At 38.8% G+C, this 17070-nt stretch overlaps 2 protein-coding genes across 4 annotated transcripts in view; one reads left to right on the top strand and one right to left on the bottom strand.

Moving 5' to 3' along the window:
- Slc9a6 (solute carrier family 9 member A6) overlaps positions 1 to 1951 on the bottom strand; it is a 71298-nt gene extending 69347 nt beyond the window's left edge. The window contains exons 1-2 of the mRNA XM_026784758.1: positions 1764 to 1951; positions 1283 to 1472 (exon numbers count right to left, since the gene is read on the bottom strand). The gene's annotated coding sequence lies outside the window, so the exon portion shown is untranslated. The remainder of the gene's footprint in view (positions 1 to 1282; positions 1473 to 1763) is intronic.
- Positions 1952 to 2221: 270 nt separating this feature from the next.
- Positions 2222 to 17070, top strand: part of Mmgt1 (membrane magnesium transporter 1) — a 60626-nt gene continuing 45777 nt past the window's right edge. For 2 of the 3 annotated variants that reach the window (XM_013350507.2, XM_026784845.1), the window contains exons 1-2: positions 2347 to 2422; positions 8857 to 8960. Coding sequence is in view for 1 of the 3 variants with exons in the window: in XM_005358484.3 (XP_005358541.1) it covers positions 2344 to 2422; positions 4836 to 4888; positions 8857 to 8960; positions 10800 to 10959 (396 nt within the window). In the remaining 2 variants the exon portion in view is untranslated. Of the gene's footprint in view, positions 2423 to 4835; positions 4889 to 8856; positions 8961 to 10799; positions 14421 to 17070 lie in introns of those variants that run through there. The other variant, XM_005358484.3, reaches the window with a different exon arrangement.

The following is a 17070-nucleotide window of genomic DNA, read 5'->3' as shown; positions in this document are numbered from 1 at the left end:
CAATTTTTATTTATTTATTTATTTTTTTTATTTTTTTTTTTAGTTTTTCGAGGCAGGGTTTCTCTGTAGCTTTGGAGCACTAGCTCCTGTAGACCAGGCTGGCCTAGAACTCACAGAGATCCGCCTATCTCTGCTTCCTGAGTGGTGGGATTAAAGATGTGCGCCACCACTGCCTGGCCTCTGTCTAACTAGGGATTCACTCCACACTCTGATCCTCAGGCAAGCTTTATTTATTATAACACAAATGAAATATCACCACATAAAAAAGAAATATCACATTTCGCCTTTTTTTTCTAAACTAAAAAAGGTTATAACTAAGAACCTATAACTCTCCCTCTCAAACCCTCCAATCATTAAATCATTTAGTGCATCAGATAAATTGTTATTAGGTAACCCGGAAAAGTTTTAATGACCATTATATAAGCTAAAACAAAATTTTGGTTTGTTTTAAAACTGGATTTTATATCTTGCAACATCCCAATAAGAAAGGAAAAAGCATTTTCCTGCCAACTAAATAGTGATTAGTTAATTGCTTGTTCTGTGACGTTTATTGATAGTTCTGCTTTCCTAAGGACATTGTGATTGATGTTGATCTAGCACTGTGCGGAGAAGGCCCAGAGAACAGTAATGATCATGACTTAAAGCTTGAGTAACGGGATCCAAATCAAAAATCCTATAATTAAACGTAAGGAAGTATGTTGACTCTTGGATGTCAGTTTTTCAGATTTGAAGAAACCCAAGTATATTTTTTAAAAACCACAGCGATTTTTAAAAATCCAATTCAAAATACTAGAAGGAGTCTTTGTAAAGATCTTTTCAGTGATCAAGTCACTTTAACATTTATTCATTCTTCATTCAACAAACATGCATTCAATGTCTACTACCTGACAGTCAATGTTCTATGCACAGAGAAAACTGTCTATTTGCAATTCACATTCCAGAGTGGGAAAAGAAGCGGCAAACAACAGCAACATAACAAAGATGGTGAAAAATTGACATAGTTTAGGTGACACAAACTCAGAGTAGATTAAGGAGATCACAAGTGGAGATGTTCAAATTTAAAAGGCATAAATAATAAGGATCACCACTGAACAGGTACTGGGGCGCCAACGGGTTCAGATGACAGTTCTTTAGAGGTCGGTGGGAAATAACGATAATTACATTTACTTTGTGATATGCAGTTCACAAAGCTGTAGCACTTAGCAGGGGCACCGAAGTAACTTACATAGAGTGGAGGGGGTGAGTTACGTTTGGCCAAATCAGCGCCACAGGGTCTACTCACATGCAAATTAATATCCAGCTGCGGGTGGCTGGGAATGCTGACCGGGAGCCAAAGCCTGGTATTTGAGACGCAGTAGTTGACTTGGGATCACTGGAGTATCTATGCTGGTCTGAAGTGCAAACGAATTAATAAGCTTGTCAACAGAGAACAGAGCAAGAAGAGATCAAGGGAAGACCTCGTTTTTGCGTGCCTACATTTTAGGAGAAGAAGACAAAAACAGAGAAAGGAGGTTACATCTGGATCCTGATCAGGCTGTTTTAAACATTCCTTTGTTGTCTTATTTTTTCCTTAATGCATGCTAGCGTTCTTCACGACCAAACAGTTCTGCCACGCTACACTCCTTTTCGCGTGGATCTTTCTTGAAGAAAGGTAAAGTAGAAAAGTTACAAGCTGAATTAATTTTCTGAGCATCTCCGGCAAGCTAAGTGTTCAGGGCTCCACCCACCTCCCACCAAGTTATCACCCTTCGCACTTTATTTACCTCCTGACATTAATGCTCAAATGCTCTCCTCCTCCCAGTAATCTTTCTCAGCACCACTTCTCCGAGGCCAGAAGCATAGGGAAGACTTAGTGAAACAAAAGACTCGTTGAAAACCAAATCACACAAATAGCCAACTCCAAATACCAACCGCTAGGATTCTGAATCCTGCACCCACAGCCTTGGCCACCAGCCCCACCCTCTTCTCCTCTGGGGCCTTTCCGTAAGTCCCGCCCCTTTACCAAGTCCAGCGCCTATTTGCTGGCGCTCTCCTTCCTCTCCCCATTGGTCTCGCTTAGCCCGTTCTTTCACGCCCTCGACTCAGCTCCGCCCCTCCCACCGCAGCAGCACTGCGCAGACTCGGAGGAGGCCCTAGGACCTTTTTCCCTGTCGCTTTCCCCTTCTTCCCAGCATTCCTTTTTCCTCGTTCTCACAGCGCACAGGGTTTTACGCCAGCCGGCACTTCGCGCCTAGGACTTTGGTGACGTCATGTTCCTGCGCCGCGTGGACGCCCGCCGGTGAAAGAAGGAATAGCCTTGCCGCCCTTTGCCTCCTTTTGTTGGGCTGCTGCTCCTTCCGAATCATGGCGCCATCGCTGTGGAAAGGGCTTGTAGGTGTCGGCCTCTTTGCCCTAGCCCACGCTGCCTTTTCAGCTGCTCAGCGTAAGTGCCTGAAGGACGGGGACCTCTTGCTTGTGGGACACCTAGGGCTGTGTGGGGGCGCTTCCCCGAGGAACTGTCGGACCCAGTGCCGGCGGAACAGCCCTTGGGGTGACTACGTAAAGCAGTTTGGGTCCTCGGTGAGGGTTGAGATCGGAGGGCTGTGGTACAGCCACCACAGAAAGGTTAGACGAGCCGGCTGAGACTCGAGAGCGGATTCAGAGCGGTGTCTGTCCCACTGCTCAAGACACGAGATGTCGGATCAGACAAAGTGTGGGATTGAGAACTTTGAATGCTTGTGGCCTCGTGACAGTTAGGTAGCCAGCATCCTGGGCGCTCGGCTGTCCAGGTAGAGTCTGAGAAGTTAAGTGACCGTTTGCCTCCGGGAGGCAGTGTGACACGGGCAAAGAGCAGTGGACCGGTAGCATTAAAGGGCTGCTTGTTAAAATTTTGCTTAACTGTTGAGGCTGTGTGACCTTGGGCAGCAGGTAACGTCTGTCGGGTGAGTTTTAATTTGTTGTCTCAGAGGACTGCTTGAAGTTGCTTCTGCTTTTAGATGCTAGAGGTTCCGCGGCGCCACAAGGCGATTCTTAATAAGCTAGTGAAGAACTAATTACAAGAAAGCATCACAGTAAGATAATGTGGATATGCTAAAGGGGGAGTGTTTATGTATAGGGGACCCGCGGGAAGTGTCTTAGAGCCTTGCTGCTCGTGGTCACTAGGACAGCATCGTGGACATCACCTGGGAGCTTGTTAGTAGACACTCAGGCTCCACCTCAGACGTAGTGAATGAGAATCTTCGTTTTAATAGATCCCTGGGTGATTTCCATGCACGTTGGTTTGTGAAGCAGTGTCCTGGAGGAGATTAGGATACACTGGAGTACTGGGTTATTTTCGAAGTAAGCTTTGGCTCTATTATATATACAGTCGTAGAGCAAGGAAGGCCCTTACTGAAAGTCCAGTGTCCTCATTTCAACAATGAAGAAATGCCTAGCTAGTGTTAAAGTGCCAGGTTAGATTTCATTCAAGCAAGAAAGCTAGCTAGAAGTGGGACATTAGAAGGTTAATTCAAAACTACTTTTGATATTGGATTGATTTTTTTTTTTACTCCTTTTCTTATAAGTTTTGTAAGCTCACATATACTCTGCCTGAAAGCATACCACATTCGCTCAAAACAGTTTGGGTATTTTAAGTCTAGAGTACGTTATCGAGTGAGTAGGAATTGTCCTGCTTAATCTACAATTAAGATTTTGGATTTCATAATTTTCAAGTGAGTACAGTGCATTGTGGATTTGTAACTGCAGCAAGACCTCTGTAACGCCGTCGTGAGCTGGCAAAAGACTGGCATCACCTTTGACACTAGTTGTGTCATGTGAAATCGTGGCATCAGATAGCATCCTATGGTGGTGTCGCATGCTCATCTCTGACATAGTGACTTTTAGTATAGCGGTGCAGCAATCATGAACTAAGTAAATCCTGTTTAACTTGCACATCCCACTTTACTGTGGAGGACACGCAGCCAGATGCGTGGTTCTGTAGTCCTGTGAGTCTAAGAAACACTCTGCCCACTTTCACATTTTATTCTATTTATTTGTTTTGTTTTTCAAGACAGGGTTTCTCTGTAGCTTTGGAGCCTGTCCTGGAACCCCCTCTGTAGACCAGGCTGGCCTTGAACTCACAGAGCTCTGCCTGCATCTACCTCCCAAGTGCTGGGATTAAAGGTGTACACCACCACCACCTGGCTCACTTTCACATCATTTTAATACTCTACAAATGAAATACATGTTGGGGTTGCAAAGGATGTCTTGAGTAAGGTGCAGAAATCATAGGAAATAAAAGAGTTGGTGTTGTGTAGGATTCAGGGTTACCAGTTTCCAAATCCTGATCCTTCAATCCCTTGCTGCCTCCTGCAGTTAAGGCAGCAGCAGAATTAAGTAGTAGCGGGGACAGAAATTGATGTCCTGAAACTCCAGTTACACCACTACACTGAAGAGAAACATTTCTAGTTTTCACTTTGGGTTCACTGTACAATGGCAGGGTCATAGAGCATTGAAGATATTTGTAGTCCTAGTGATTGTTAAATAATTATGACTTCTTTGACCACTTAGTGAAAGGAAGTTTGAGAATGGCTAGGTTTTTCTATACTAATGAATGAAAAATTATGCTTAGTTATTTCAGTTTCACACTTGGCCATCTGTCAATCATTTAAGGTAATAGAGATGGGCCATGGCAAGCATAAGCTAATTCATAAAGGTAAGGCTGCTGACTGCATGGGAAGAAGGTTTTGAGGAATTTGGGATTAGCATTACTTTATGTAGCATATAAGTCGGCCAGTTCTTTGGTATATTGATTTTCTTGCATTTTAAGAAAGGAAAATGGGCTACAATTTCCTTAATGGTATGTTTCTGGTTTATAGATCGTTCTTATATGCGACTAACAGAAAAGGAAGATGAATCACTACCAATAGATGTAAGTTGGTCATTTATAGTCCGTTAAGTTCATATTTAAAATCAGCCACTTTGCTTATAGTAACTTTTATGTTATTTTATTATTCTTTTATCATTTTCAGGCATGATATGACATCTGTTACCTGCTTTTTTTTTTTTTGACTTAGAATCTCACTGTGTAACTCTCGCTGGCTTGGAACTTGCTACATAGACCTAGCTGGTCTCAAACTCACAGAGATCTTCCTGCTTCTGCCTCTGCCTCTGCCTCCTGAATGCTAGGACTAAAGGCCAGTGTTACCTTGCCTCAGCTGCACCTGCTTTGATCACTCCATAAAATCTAAAGATCTTAAAATCTTAAAAAAATTCTGTTAGATCTTTTTATCAGACATAGTGGCTCACAGCCTTAATCACATCATTTGGGAGATTGAGGCATGAGGATTGTTGTGAATTTGAGGTCAACCTGAACTACAGAGTAAGACCCTTTGTCAAAAAACAAAAACTAAAGAAGGAAATGGGGGCCTTTCTAGAAGTTTCTGTATCCACAGTATAAAATGGCCTTTTAAAATTGTCATTTGGCTCAAGTTTTTATAAAAAATCCTTTTTTAATATTTTCTTATGTGTGTGGGCGTTCATGCCATGACACAAGTGTGTAGGTCAAAAGACAATCAGCAGGAGTCAATTCTCTTCTACCATATGGGTCCCAGGGGAAAATTTTCAGGCCATCAGGCTTGGTGGCAAGCATCCTCACCTACTCAACCATTTCACTGGCCCAATATTTCCGTTTGAAAAATAAAGCTAAAAACAAGCAATGCTGACTGTATGTAAAAACTAAAGAAGGTAGCGTTTAGCCTGAGTTAATGCCTGTTCCCTACTTATAATTTATTAGTAGATTTAAACTTATATAAATAGTGAATTCTTTGTAACAATTAAATAATAGGTGTGAAAAATAATAAACTAATCACACAAAATTCAAAGAATAGCAACAGCAGAACTGATCCCATTACCTGGCAATTTCACATTTATTCATAATATTTTAAGGGCTGTCAAGAGTTTAGGCTTTTTCTTATGTATATACAGTGTTGTCTTAGGTGCATGTACTTTGTTTTACCAATTGAAACAGCTTTGGGGGGCTGGTGAGATGTCTCAGTGGGTAAAAGAGCACTTGCTGCCAAACTTGATGATCTGAATTTAATCCCTGGAATCCACATGATAAGAGAGAACCAACTTCTGGAAGTTATCTTTGATTTGAACCCTTACACTGTGGCACCTATGTTTCCACTAAAAATTAAGATTGAAACTACATCCTTTATAAAAACATTATGTATGTAGTTGAAAAATTGTTTTTAAGCCGGTTGTGGTGGTGCACACACACCTTTAATCCAAGCACTTGGGACACAGAGGCAGGCGTATCTCTGAATTCAAGGGCAGCATCATCTACAAAGTGAGTTCCAGGACAGCCAAAAGATTATGCAGAGAAACCCTGTCTCAAAAAAAAATATGTTTTTGAAATTAAAATATATTTGGATTATTTCCTCTTTCCTCCCTCAAACCCTTCCCATGCACTCACCCTTTGCTCTCACTCAAATTCATGGCCTCTATTTCTTTAATTTTTGTTACATGCATAAGTATATATCTATATATTTGTAAATATATAAATACAACTGCTCAGTTTCTATAATGTTACTTGTATGTATATGATTTAAGAGATGACCATAGGGCCTCAACACTAGACAAAGAAGCACAGACAACTAAGGAATGCTGAGAGTAGGAGAGATGTCTCATCAGGGAAGAGCCCCCCAATTCGTTATCCAATACTAAGTATATATGTCGTCTTGTAGTTAGCTAGCTTTGGTTTTTGCTTTTGTTTTGGAGACAGGCTGTGTGGCCTAGGCTAGCACTGAAAGTGAATATAACCAAACCTGGCCTTGAAACTCTTGATTCTGCTGCCTTCATCTCCTGGGTGCTACTCCACCTAATTTATAGTTAGTTTTCCTTGGCCATAATTTTTCTGGGACATATTTTCATGAAAGTTCATTGATTTACCACATTCTTGCTGTGTTATATGAAATACAGTCTCCTTTGGGCTAGGGATGTAACTCAGTACAGTGTTTGCCTGGCATATACAAATCCCTGTGTTTGATCTTTTTTATCCAATAAAGTGGGCATGGTGGCACACACCTATAATCCAAACACTTGGAATGTAGACCTGAGGCTCAGAAGTTCAAGGTTTTCCTCAGCAACATTGAACTGAGACCCTGTCTTAACAACAACAAAACCAATCTCTTTGGTATAATGGTGATTGGAATGTAGAGTAACATTTCAGATGTCATTGGGTTTTAATTTAGACAGTCTTAGCTTGTGGCTTATTATGTCTCTGTTTTTTCGGTTTTTTTTTTTTTTGGTTTTTCGAGACAGAGTTTATGTCTCTGTTTTTAACTAAAGATGTAATATATGTGGCTGTTAACTTACCCTCCTTTCACTTTTTCTTTTTGGTAGATGTATACAAACATGTATTTTTATATCTTTTTAAAGTAACTTTCTTAGGATTCTCAATTAGCAAATTTTAAAATTTTGTGTAATTAAGAAAACAGACCCATAATGCTGTGTTGGTTAATTTCAAACATGAAATTAAGCATTGTTGCTTGTACAACCTGTTTGGAAAGCGGTTTGGTGTTGTGTAATAAATCTGAACGCACACATGCTCTGTACCAGGAGGCATGTAGGAATATTTCTGTTGACCTTGTAAAAATAACAGCAATAATGAAATAAATCATGATGTTTTCTTATGATAAGCACTAAACACGATGAAAGGACTTAGACTACTGCTGTGGGGGTGAATCTCACAAATAACGATGAGAGAAGACAGGTAGACTCAGAAGAACGTATTGGGCTGCATTTAAATGAGATTCAGAATGAGGAAAAGTAAACAATAACATGTTTAGAGGTTCATGAATTGTTCAAAAACAGCAAGGAACTGATTAATACATAATTAAGTATAGTAGTTAACTTTAAGAAAAAAGGAAAGGAAATAATGGGACAGGGACTTGGAAGGTTCTGAGAAGCCGGGTTTGATGGTATGCACCTCTAATTGCTGTATCTGGAAGAGCTGATGCAGAAAGATGGTGAGTTTAATGCCAACTTGGGATATATAATGAGACACTGTTTCAAAAAGAGAAGGGGAAGAATTGAAAGTTTAGTTGTAGGAAGGAGGCTGCATGTTGGTTCCCGGCCACCCAGCTAGCTTAGACCTGAAATAATCACACAGAAACTGTATTAATTAAATCACTGCTTGGCTCATTAGCTCTAGCTTCTTATTGGCTAACTATTACATTAATTTAACCCATTTCTATTAAACTGTATATCACCACATGGCTATGGCTTACTGGGTAAAGTTCCCAGCGTCTGGCTCCAGTGGCTCCAGTGGCTCCAAGGCTTCTCTCTGACTCCACCCTTCTTTTTTCCAGCATACAGCCTAACTTTCCCCACCTAGTTCTGTTTTTCCCTGCCATAGGCTCAAAGCAGTTCTTTATTCATTAACCAATAAAAGCAACACACAGACAGAAGGACCTCCCACACCATTTAGTTGGTTGGCGGGTACGTGATACCTTTTATTGCTCTTTTTTATACTGTGCTCATATGTTTTGTGCCCTCTATGATATTGACCAGTAATGAAATAACAAAAAAGAGTTTTAGTTGTTCTTGGAAGCAGACACTGTTTGGTACTTGAGTTCTAAGTGACTTGGTACCAGTCAGTATTTGGCAACTTTGCTTCTCTGAGCATGTTGCTAAATTCACTTCCTAAGACATCAGAAGTGTTATTGTATTTAAGAAATTTTATTGTGTCTGAGTGCAAATTATTTCAGGAAGTGACTCCTTGCTGAGTAGCAATGGGGAATGCTTGTTAGAACTTGCATCGGAGGGGAAGCGGATTGTCAATTTTCCAAATAGTATTCACATGCTGTTTGTTAATCTGCATCTTTATACTCACAGATAGTTCTTCAGACACTTCTGGCCTTTGCAGTTACCTGTTATGGCATAGTTCATATCGCAGGGGAGTTCAAAGACATGGATGCCACTTCAGAATTAAAGAATAAGTAAGTTCTTTTCCAGAAGCATTTAACTTCTAGAGATTTGTTTTCTGTACATGATTTACAGTGTGATTTTAGCTACACAATAGTTGGTTTTATTTATATCCTTTGATTATGTAGTTTGTAGGAGTAATGAGGCAAAAGTACCAAGTCAGTGTTTGATGTCATAGGACAAATAGAAGTTGAAAGCCAGGCATAATGGCACACACCTGTAAGCCCAGTACTCTTGAGGATGAAACAGAAGGATTGTAAATTCCGAGACAGTTTGGGCTACATAAGAAGACCCTGCTTCAAAACAAAACCATAAAAGGAGAAAAGTAAAAACAAGGTGGTAGACTGTGGTTCCTGCTAGTGCCCTAAAATTACTGGTTGGTTAGAATGTGAAAGACAGATGAGAATACTTATATAGAAAATAGCTCAGAAACATTATCCAGGTTCCTTCCCTCTTTTCCCTCTTCTCCTTCTGTCTTCCCCTTCTTATTCTCTTATCCTCTTGTCCCAGCTTAGTCTTTGGAAGAATAACTGGATTTTCTGTTTCCTCTGTCATTTGAACCTAAGCTGTGTCCTCGGCCCTTTTTCTGTCTCTAGATTAAAGAACATCATTATTCTGTAAGTTTCTCCTGTTTTTTGTTTGCTTGCCTTCTCCATATTTTTACTTCAGTTTGTTCAATTCCATTTCTGGATTTTCCTTACCTTCTTTATTTAGAAACAATAACCCTTTACAGTATTTTCTTAGAAGAATTCACAGTAAACGTCTGTACACTAGAGGAAGTTATTCCCCTTCCATTTACCTCATTATTCCCATTTATTTTAACATTATTTTGAAGGGGAGGGAGTGGGAACTGGGATTTATATGTAAAGTGAGAAAACATAGTTTTTTAAAAATTAAATTATTTTTAAAAAGAAATATATGGTATTAAAAAAGATTTTTTTTTGTATTTATGTATATGTGGCTACATGAGTTTTTGTGCACTGTGTGCATGCAGGTGCCTGTGGAGGTCAGAGAGAATTGGATTCACCTAGAACTGGAGTTAAAGGCAGTTATGAGCTACCCACCCAGCGTGGATTCTGGGAACTAAACCTTGGAAGGGCATATATTCTTAACCCTTGAGCTACGTCTCCAGCCCCCCTTCCCCCCGCCATATTTCCATTTGGATGGTTAAGTGGGGCTAACTTTGAGATTTTTTTTCCATAAAGGGAAGATTCTCTGGTTCTTTTTTTAGGAAAATAATATTTAAAAACAAACACTAACCACTCGTATCTCAGGACATTTATGGACTTTTTTAGATGATACAAATCTCACTGGGAGAATCTTCGAAGGATCTCAGGCAAGAGGCCAGAAAAGAAAGGAGCCAAACCAAATGGCGTCAAGTAGGGGGCAGCAAAATAGTTGAGTTTGGCCAATAGTACATACAGAAGGCCAAAAAGGATTTTTCATTGTACTTGAAAAACAGATCCTTGAAATGTCTAAGGCTTAGGGCCAAAGGAGAATAATCAGAGGTACATCTGTGTGTTAGCATTTGAAATATGATTTATCATAATCTACTGGTAGTTTGTAGAGATGACTGAAGTTTATCTAGTATTTCTTATTGTTGACAGGTGTTCTGGAGGGAATCAATGGCTGAAGAAAAAATCTGAGAACTTTATGGTCATTTCCAAATTTCTTACGTTGTTTGTATAGTAAAAATATGCAACACAGTGTGATTACCATTTGTAGTCTAATCTCAGATTTATTATTTAAAAATATAATTCACAGCAAATTCATAATTAATTAGAAGTCTGCTCATTTTTCAAATGTGCTATTATAAAGGTTTATCTAAAATTGGTGCTCTTTTTCTTTTTAAGGACATTTGATACCTTAAGGAACCATCCATCTTTTTATGTGTTTAATCATCGTGGCCGAGTGCTGTTCCGGCCTTCGGATGCACCAAGTTCTTCAAACCTAGATGCATTGTCCTCTAACACGTCATTGAAGTTACGAAAGCTTGACTCACTGCGCCGTTAAGCTTTTTACAAATTCAATAATAGGACAGACAGAGTTGAGTATTGGAGTTTGGGGTGTAAAACACTCCCCCCAACATCAGTATTTATATTGCTATTTCGGAGCTAATTAAAATAATCTATGGCCCTTATTTGTACATTGTTGAAATCAAATGGTGTATAAGTTATCTGTGAAATGAATCTTCGAAGTTTCGTATAGAGGTTTTTGTTCATTTGAAACAATTCCCATGTTTTGTAAAAGTCACTGTTTCGAACACATTTCCCAGAAAAATATTGGGGTTTTTGTGATTATTTATTTTCATAGATTTCTTTTCTTTTGCACTACAGATTTTAGGAATCCTGAAAATACCATGTAACACCTGCATTTTGCAGCACAAGAGTCAAATGGTCTTCAGTTCTTATTAGACCAACTTCTTGAAGAAGACCAAGATGGTGACTTTGCAGGTTTTTTTAGGTCCCATAAAGAGTGACTCTGCTTTTACAGATACTTGCCAATTTTTATTTTATCAATGGTTTCTCTCCAGACCCCACTCCCAGATTCCTTCTAACATCACTGTCTTGTTTCATCACTTCTGAGATTCTGTGTGCAGTGAGCAAATTTTGTGTCAGAAATTCTGTCATACGTATTTAACAAGCCCATCTTGCTGTAAAATTACTCATGTTGTTTTGTTGTAAACTCTTCACTGATTATATAGTGTAAGACTAGTTGAAAGTAGACCAAAAGGAGAATTTGTGACTTCATTATCTTGCCTATGTAAAATAGTATTGATTGTGGAAAACTGATTGTCATTAGCCAGTTTCACTAATTCAAAGTCTTTTGGCTTATTTATTTCATACTAAATTGGTGAATTAGTGAAAATAAAGGAAATGTCTCATTTAATCTAAAGGCACACACAAAGAAATTGGGCCAAATATGTTCTAATTATTTGGAGCTAGTCTATTTCAATTCTCTTAGAAAATTGAGGTCATTTAAGAAGTTGCTTTGTAGCTTCTGATTGAGGGCTGGCTTGGAGTCTCCATCTTCACTGCCATGCTGAAGGTGAGCAGAAGGACACAGCATTGAATGTTTTTCAGAAACAGTAATTTTACTTTTAGGAAAATTGGAGTTGCTTTTTTAGCTAGGAAACTAAGAGACTCCACATTACTTTGCAGAGATTATAGCTTTCCACAAGCATCAACACATTAATTTTGTTAAATTATATAGGCATAAAGGGAATAACTACAGATTTTGAAAGGAAACCCACCTGAAGCTTGTTTGTTTGTTTGTTTGTTTGTTTGCTTGCTTGCTTGTTTGTTTGTTTGTTTCAGGCAGGGTCTTGAGATCCAGATGTTCTTACACTTGGAGGCATTTTTTTCATTAAGAAAGAACCTCACTCAGCCTTTCTACCCAATGATGCACAGCCTCAGAGGACAAGATTGTGTTGTTGTTGGTTTGTTTTTGTAGTTTTTGTTTTTTTGTGTGTACAGAAGATTTCACATAACCTGAGCTAGCCTCAACCTCACTATGTAGCCAAGGATGATCCTTATGCCTCCACCTCCTCAGTGCTAAGATTATAATAGGTGCTGCACTACACCTGGTTTTCTGGGTCCTGGGGATTGACCTTATGCATGCTAAGCAAGCACTATACAAACTGAGCTACATCCCTGCTCCTTGGCATTGGATTGTGATTCTTTTGTTTTGCTAAGTCTATGTAGCACTGACTCTGTTCTCTAATGAGAACAACTAAGAAATCTACTTATCGCCTACAATAATTTAGAAACAGTCTAAAAATGTGAAGTCAAGCCAGGCGTGGTGGCATGTGCATGTAATCCTAACACTTAGGGGGCTGAAGCAGGATCACAAGTTTGGGGCAAATATGGGCTATCTTAGTGAATCCCTGTCTTAACCCCAACCCCTCCCCCCCCAAAAAAAAAGTCAATCCAAGGACTAACGTGATGCTAGTGAAATCAAAATGGCATGCCAGAAGCATGCTGTACCATCAGGCCTTTCTGCCATTCTCCTTGACTCTTACTTGATTGAAGAGCCTCGTTTTCTTCTCTTTGGAGACTGTCTTCCCTTAATGTGTTTTCATAACAATGTTCCTGAGAATCTACACGCTTTGTAATTTCATCCTTTTAAAGGGCATAGTTTCAGATATGGCCCACAGCTGTAATCCTAACACTCAGGAAGCCAAGGCAGGAAAGTTGTCACAAATTCAAGGCCAGATTGAAACAACACATTGAAACCTTATCCTTAAAGAAGTTATAGAAACTTAAAAGAGTGCGATTAAGTAACTTTTAATATACTCACAAAATTGTGCGACTACATGATAAATCTAGGCCATTTTACTATTCCTAAAGAAGCCATGTATTTTTTAGTAGTCACCTCTGATTTCTTCCTAGTGTATCCCACCTAGGTCCTAGGGACCAATAGTCTATATATGTATAACCTGATCATTTACTAAAATTTAATTAATGCAATATTTAGTCTTTGTGATAAGTTTCCTATGTGGAGTGAACACTCATCTTGAGAACCCAGAACCAAATACAGTGAGAGGAAGTGTTTGAGGTGCTGGGGTTGTAAATCTGGTAGAATGCTTGTCTAGCATGTACAAGGCCTTAGGTTTATCCACAGTATCACAGGAAAAAATAGTTGATAAATTAATGGATTTAAAGAGAGAAAGCCAATTCCTGACAGACTCCTCAGTTAACCTTGTTACATAGAATAGTTTTCCTTCTAGCCAAACATCCATACTACTGCTTCTAACATTTACTGAGTTTCTACAATACATATTACAATCTATTCTTGCCTACCCAGCCAAGAAAATACTGCTAAATATAATGCTAAAATTTTTGGCAAATAATTGACATAGCAAATCTTAGATGTGTCCACCTTTGCGGACAGCTTGTATACCTCAGACCAGGTAAACATCCCAAAATTTTTTTTAAATCAACTTCATTGAATTTCTGCTATCTTCTTGAACTACGGTACTATAAAATAAATAAGATTTGGGTGCATTGTAATAGTGCTAAGTGTGTTCAGTTCAGAGTTTTATTTACAATACTGTGCGAGAGTCCATTACTACCTAGGGTAGTTCAAAAACAGTGATGTGAGCTAGTGCTAGGTAAGCCTATACTGACTTGCTTTCAGTGACATTAAAACGTTCTCCAGAATGCAGGAACACACTTCATAACCAGGGAACTAGCCAAATCCTATGGGCTAATAGCTCAGCTCCAGGGAGTAAAGAGTGTGAATTGGTGACAAGTATGCACAGTGACTCCCTAATGATTGCTTCCCAAGCACTTGTGGCATACTTTTGAGTGACATGACAGCATCTTCCTGGCTGTACGTGACCTGTTTCCACGATGTATCGAATACTGTTTGTGAGCCTTGATGCCTGTAACACCAATAAACCCATTTTTGGATATGTTTCCTCTCTTTAAATGACCTTGCCCTGTCCAATAAATAAGTGATTGTCTCACCTTGTTTTTAGTAGTGTTTTTGTTAGTTTTTAACGTTTAATCTCATTTCTTCAGCTTCTCTGTCTCCAGAAAAATGTGAGCTAATAGTATGATGCCTTTTTCCTAAATGTATACTCTAATGTCAAGTCTTCCTTTAAAAATATTTTTTAGCTTTTGAGATTATAATTACATAATTTCTCCCTTTCCCTTACTGCTCCAACCCCTTCCATATACCATATAGCCCTTCTTACTATCTTTCAAATTCATGGCTTCTTTTTCTTTAATTATTGTCACATACATATTTGAGATGATAATTCATTTATTTAGCCCTTACTGGACTCAAACTCTATATAATCAAGGCTGGACTTGAGTTCCTACATGTTCTGCATCTGCCTCCCACATACTGAGGTTACAGGTGTGCACCCCCACACCCCACTGTGTATGTAAAGTCTTAATGTGCTTTTGGTTTTGCACTCACTGCATAATGTCACTTCTAATTGTCAAGTTCCCTGCAGGGTACAGAACTTGGTCCTTGAGCAGCAACATGTAATCACTGCCTCACAAATACAGCATGCAGTTAAAATGACAGTCAAAAAAAACCCGATTGAGCTGGGTATGGTGGCACACATCTTTGACTGATCTACAAAGTGAGTCCCAAACTAGCCAGAGATGTGTTTGAGATCCTACGCCCAACCCCACAAAAAGGAAAAAAAAATGATTGGAATATCAGGGAAAAATCAAAAGTTTAATGAAAATATAAGGGCAAGTACCATATATAAATCTCGCAAGTATCAAAATCCATGTAGGATATTTCAAAATAACGTGATAAAGTGTTTCTCATTTAGGAAGGAAAGGGAAATGTAATATACGCACATGGAATAAATGGTAATACAGAAAATCAAAACATTTAGGAACATGACCAAAATATATTGTGTGAAAATAAATTAAAACATTAACCCCTGATTAGAGAAACCAGCTTTAGAATGATCAAAAACTTAATTTTGTTACATAATAAGGAATATTCTCAAAAAATAGCTAGAAAAGTGCATATGTTACATTTGTGTGGTACTTGTTTCTTGTGTAGTTTATAAATAAGTAGACTTTCCTCCGTGTTTTGGGGGAAAAAACCCTTTTCTTCCCTCTCTAATATGTCTTCTTCCAGAGGTGACCAGCTTTAGTTGCCACCCAACATATACTTCATTATTTTACATTAATGCAATCAATTTATGTCTTTGTTCATTTAATTTCTTATGTTTTATAAGATCTCTATCAAAATATACAAAAACACCTTATTTTTCAACTACTATTCCAAACATTGGCGAATTTAGATTGTTTCCGGTATTTTACTGAGTAATAATGGAGCGAATATACATACACATGCATTTAAGAAGATTTTGCCCACAGGGTTAATTGCTACCCTAGAATTCTGAATCGAAGGGTGTTTTTCATTTTCAGTTCAGTAGCTACTATCAAAGTGACCTTCAGACATCTTGGCCCAGTATCCTAATACATAAAAAGTATGGAAGGAACTGTTTACCAGTTCCATGCCAGTACTGGGTAGGAAGCAGTTTTTGGTTTGATCATCTGAAAGTGAATTATTGGAATCTTACATTTTAATGAAGGTTTAATGCATTTATTTTATTTTTTGTTTTATATTTGATTCTTCAAGACAGGGTTTCTCTGTGTAACGGCACTGGCTGTCCTGGAACTCAGTAATCAAACTGGCCTAGAACTCACTGAGATCTGCCTGCCTCTACCTCCCTAGTTCTGGGATTAAAGGTGTGCACCATCACCACCAAGCTGGTTTAATGCATTTTAATGGAAGACATGGTGCACATCTTCATCTCTTGGTTTTCAGTGAACTATGTGGTCGTGTTCATTTTTCAGTTGAGCTTGTTGCAAGTTAAGAAAATTGTTTAGTTATGTTTTTCTGAATTTTTTTTCGAGGCAGAGTTTCTCCATAGCTTTGGATCCTGTCCTGGAACTAGCTCTTGTAGACCAGGCTGGCCTTGAACTCCCAGAATCCACCTGCTCCTGCCTCCCAAGTGCTGGGATTAAAGGCCTGTGCTACCACTGCCCACCCCAAACTTTGTTTTATTTGTGTGGTTAAAGTTACCAGTATTTGTGGCTATGGGGAAATTGCTTTGCCTAGGACGGCTTTTACATTTATTAATTGAATATACTTTTCTAGCACTTTAAAGGGGTTTATTTGTCTGGTTTTTCTTTCTTTTTTTTTTTTTTTTAGATAAAATCCTTTTCTGTTGTATTGGCTGATTTATACTTACTGTGTAGCCCAGGCTGGCCTAGAACTAACCACAATCGTGCCTCAGCTACCAAAGTGCTGAGATTACAGATATGTGCCACCAATACTGGCTCAAGGATTTTTGTTTGTTTGCTTTTATACTTTAAATCTTTCATTCATTTGGAATTTATTTAGGTAATAGTAATACTTTTTATCCAAGTAGCTAACTGGTTATCCCAACCCCATTTATTATTTTCTTCCACATTGATTGGAAGAGCCATCTTCATACATTGAATGATCCCACATCTGTTCCTGGACTTTGCAGTCTGTAGAGGGGGGAAACCACACAAAAATTCCAATTGCTTTAAATTGCTATGTAATTCCTTCCTTCCTTCCTTCCTTCCTTCCTTCCTTCCTTCCTTCCTTCCTTCC

Source organism: Microtus ochrogaster, chromosome X, assembly GCF_000317375.1.
Source record: "Microtus ochrogaster isolate Prairie Vole_2 chromosome X, MicOch1.0, whole genome shotgun sequence".
Lineage (NCBI taxonomy): Eukaryota > Metazoa > Chordata > Mammalia > Rodentia > Cricetidae > Microtus > Microtus ochrogaster.
The sequence above is the reverse complement of the archived record's forward strand: the minus strand, read 5'-3'. Positions and strand labels throughout refer to the sequence as shown.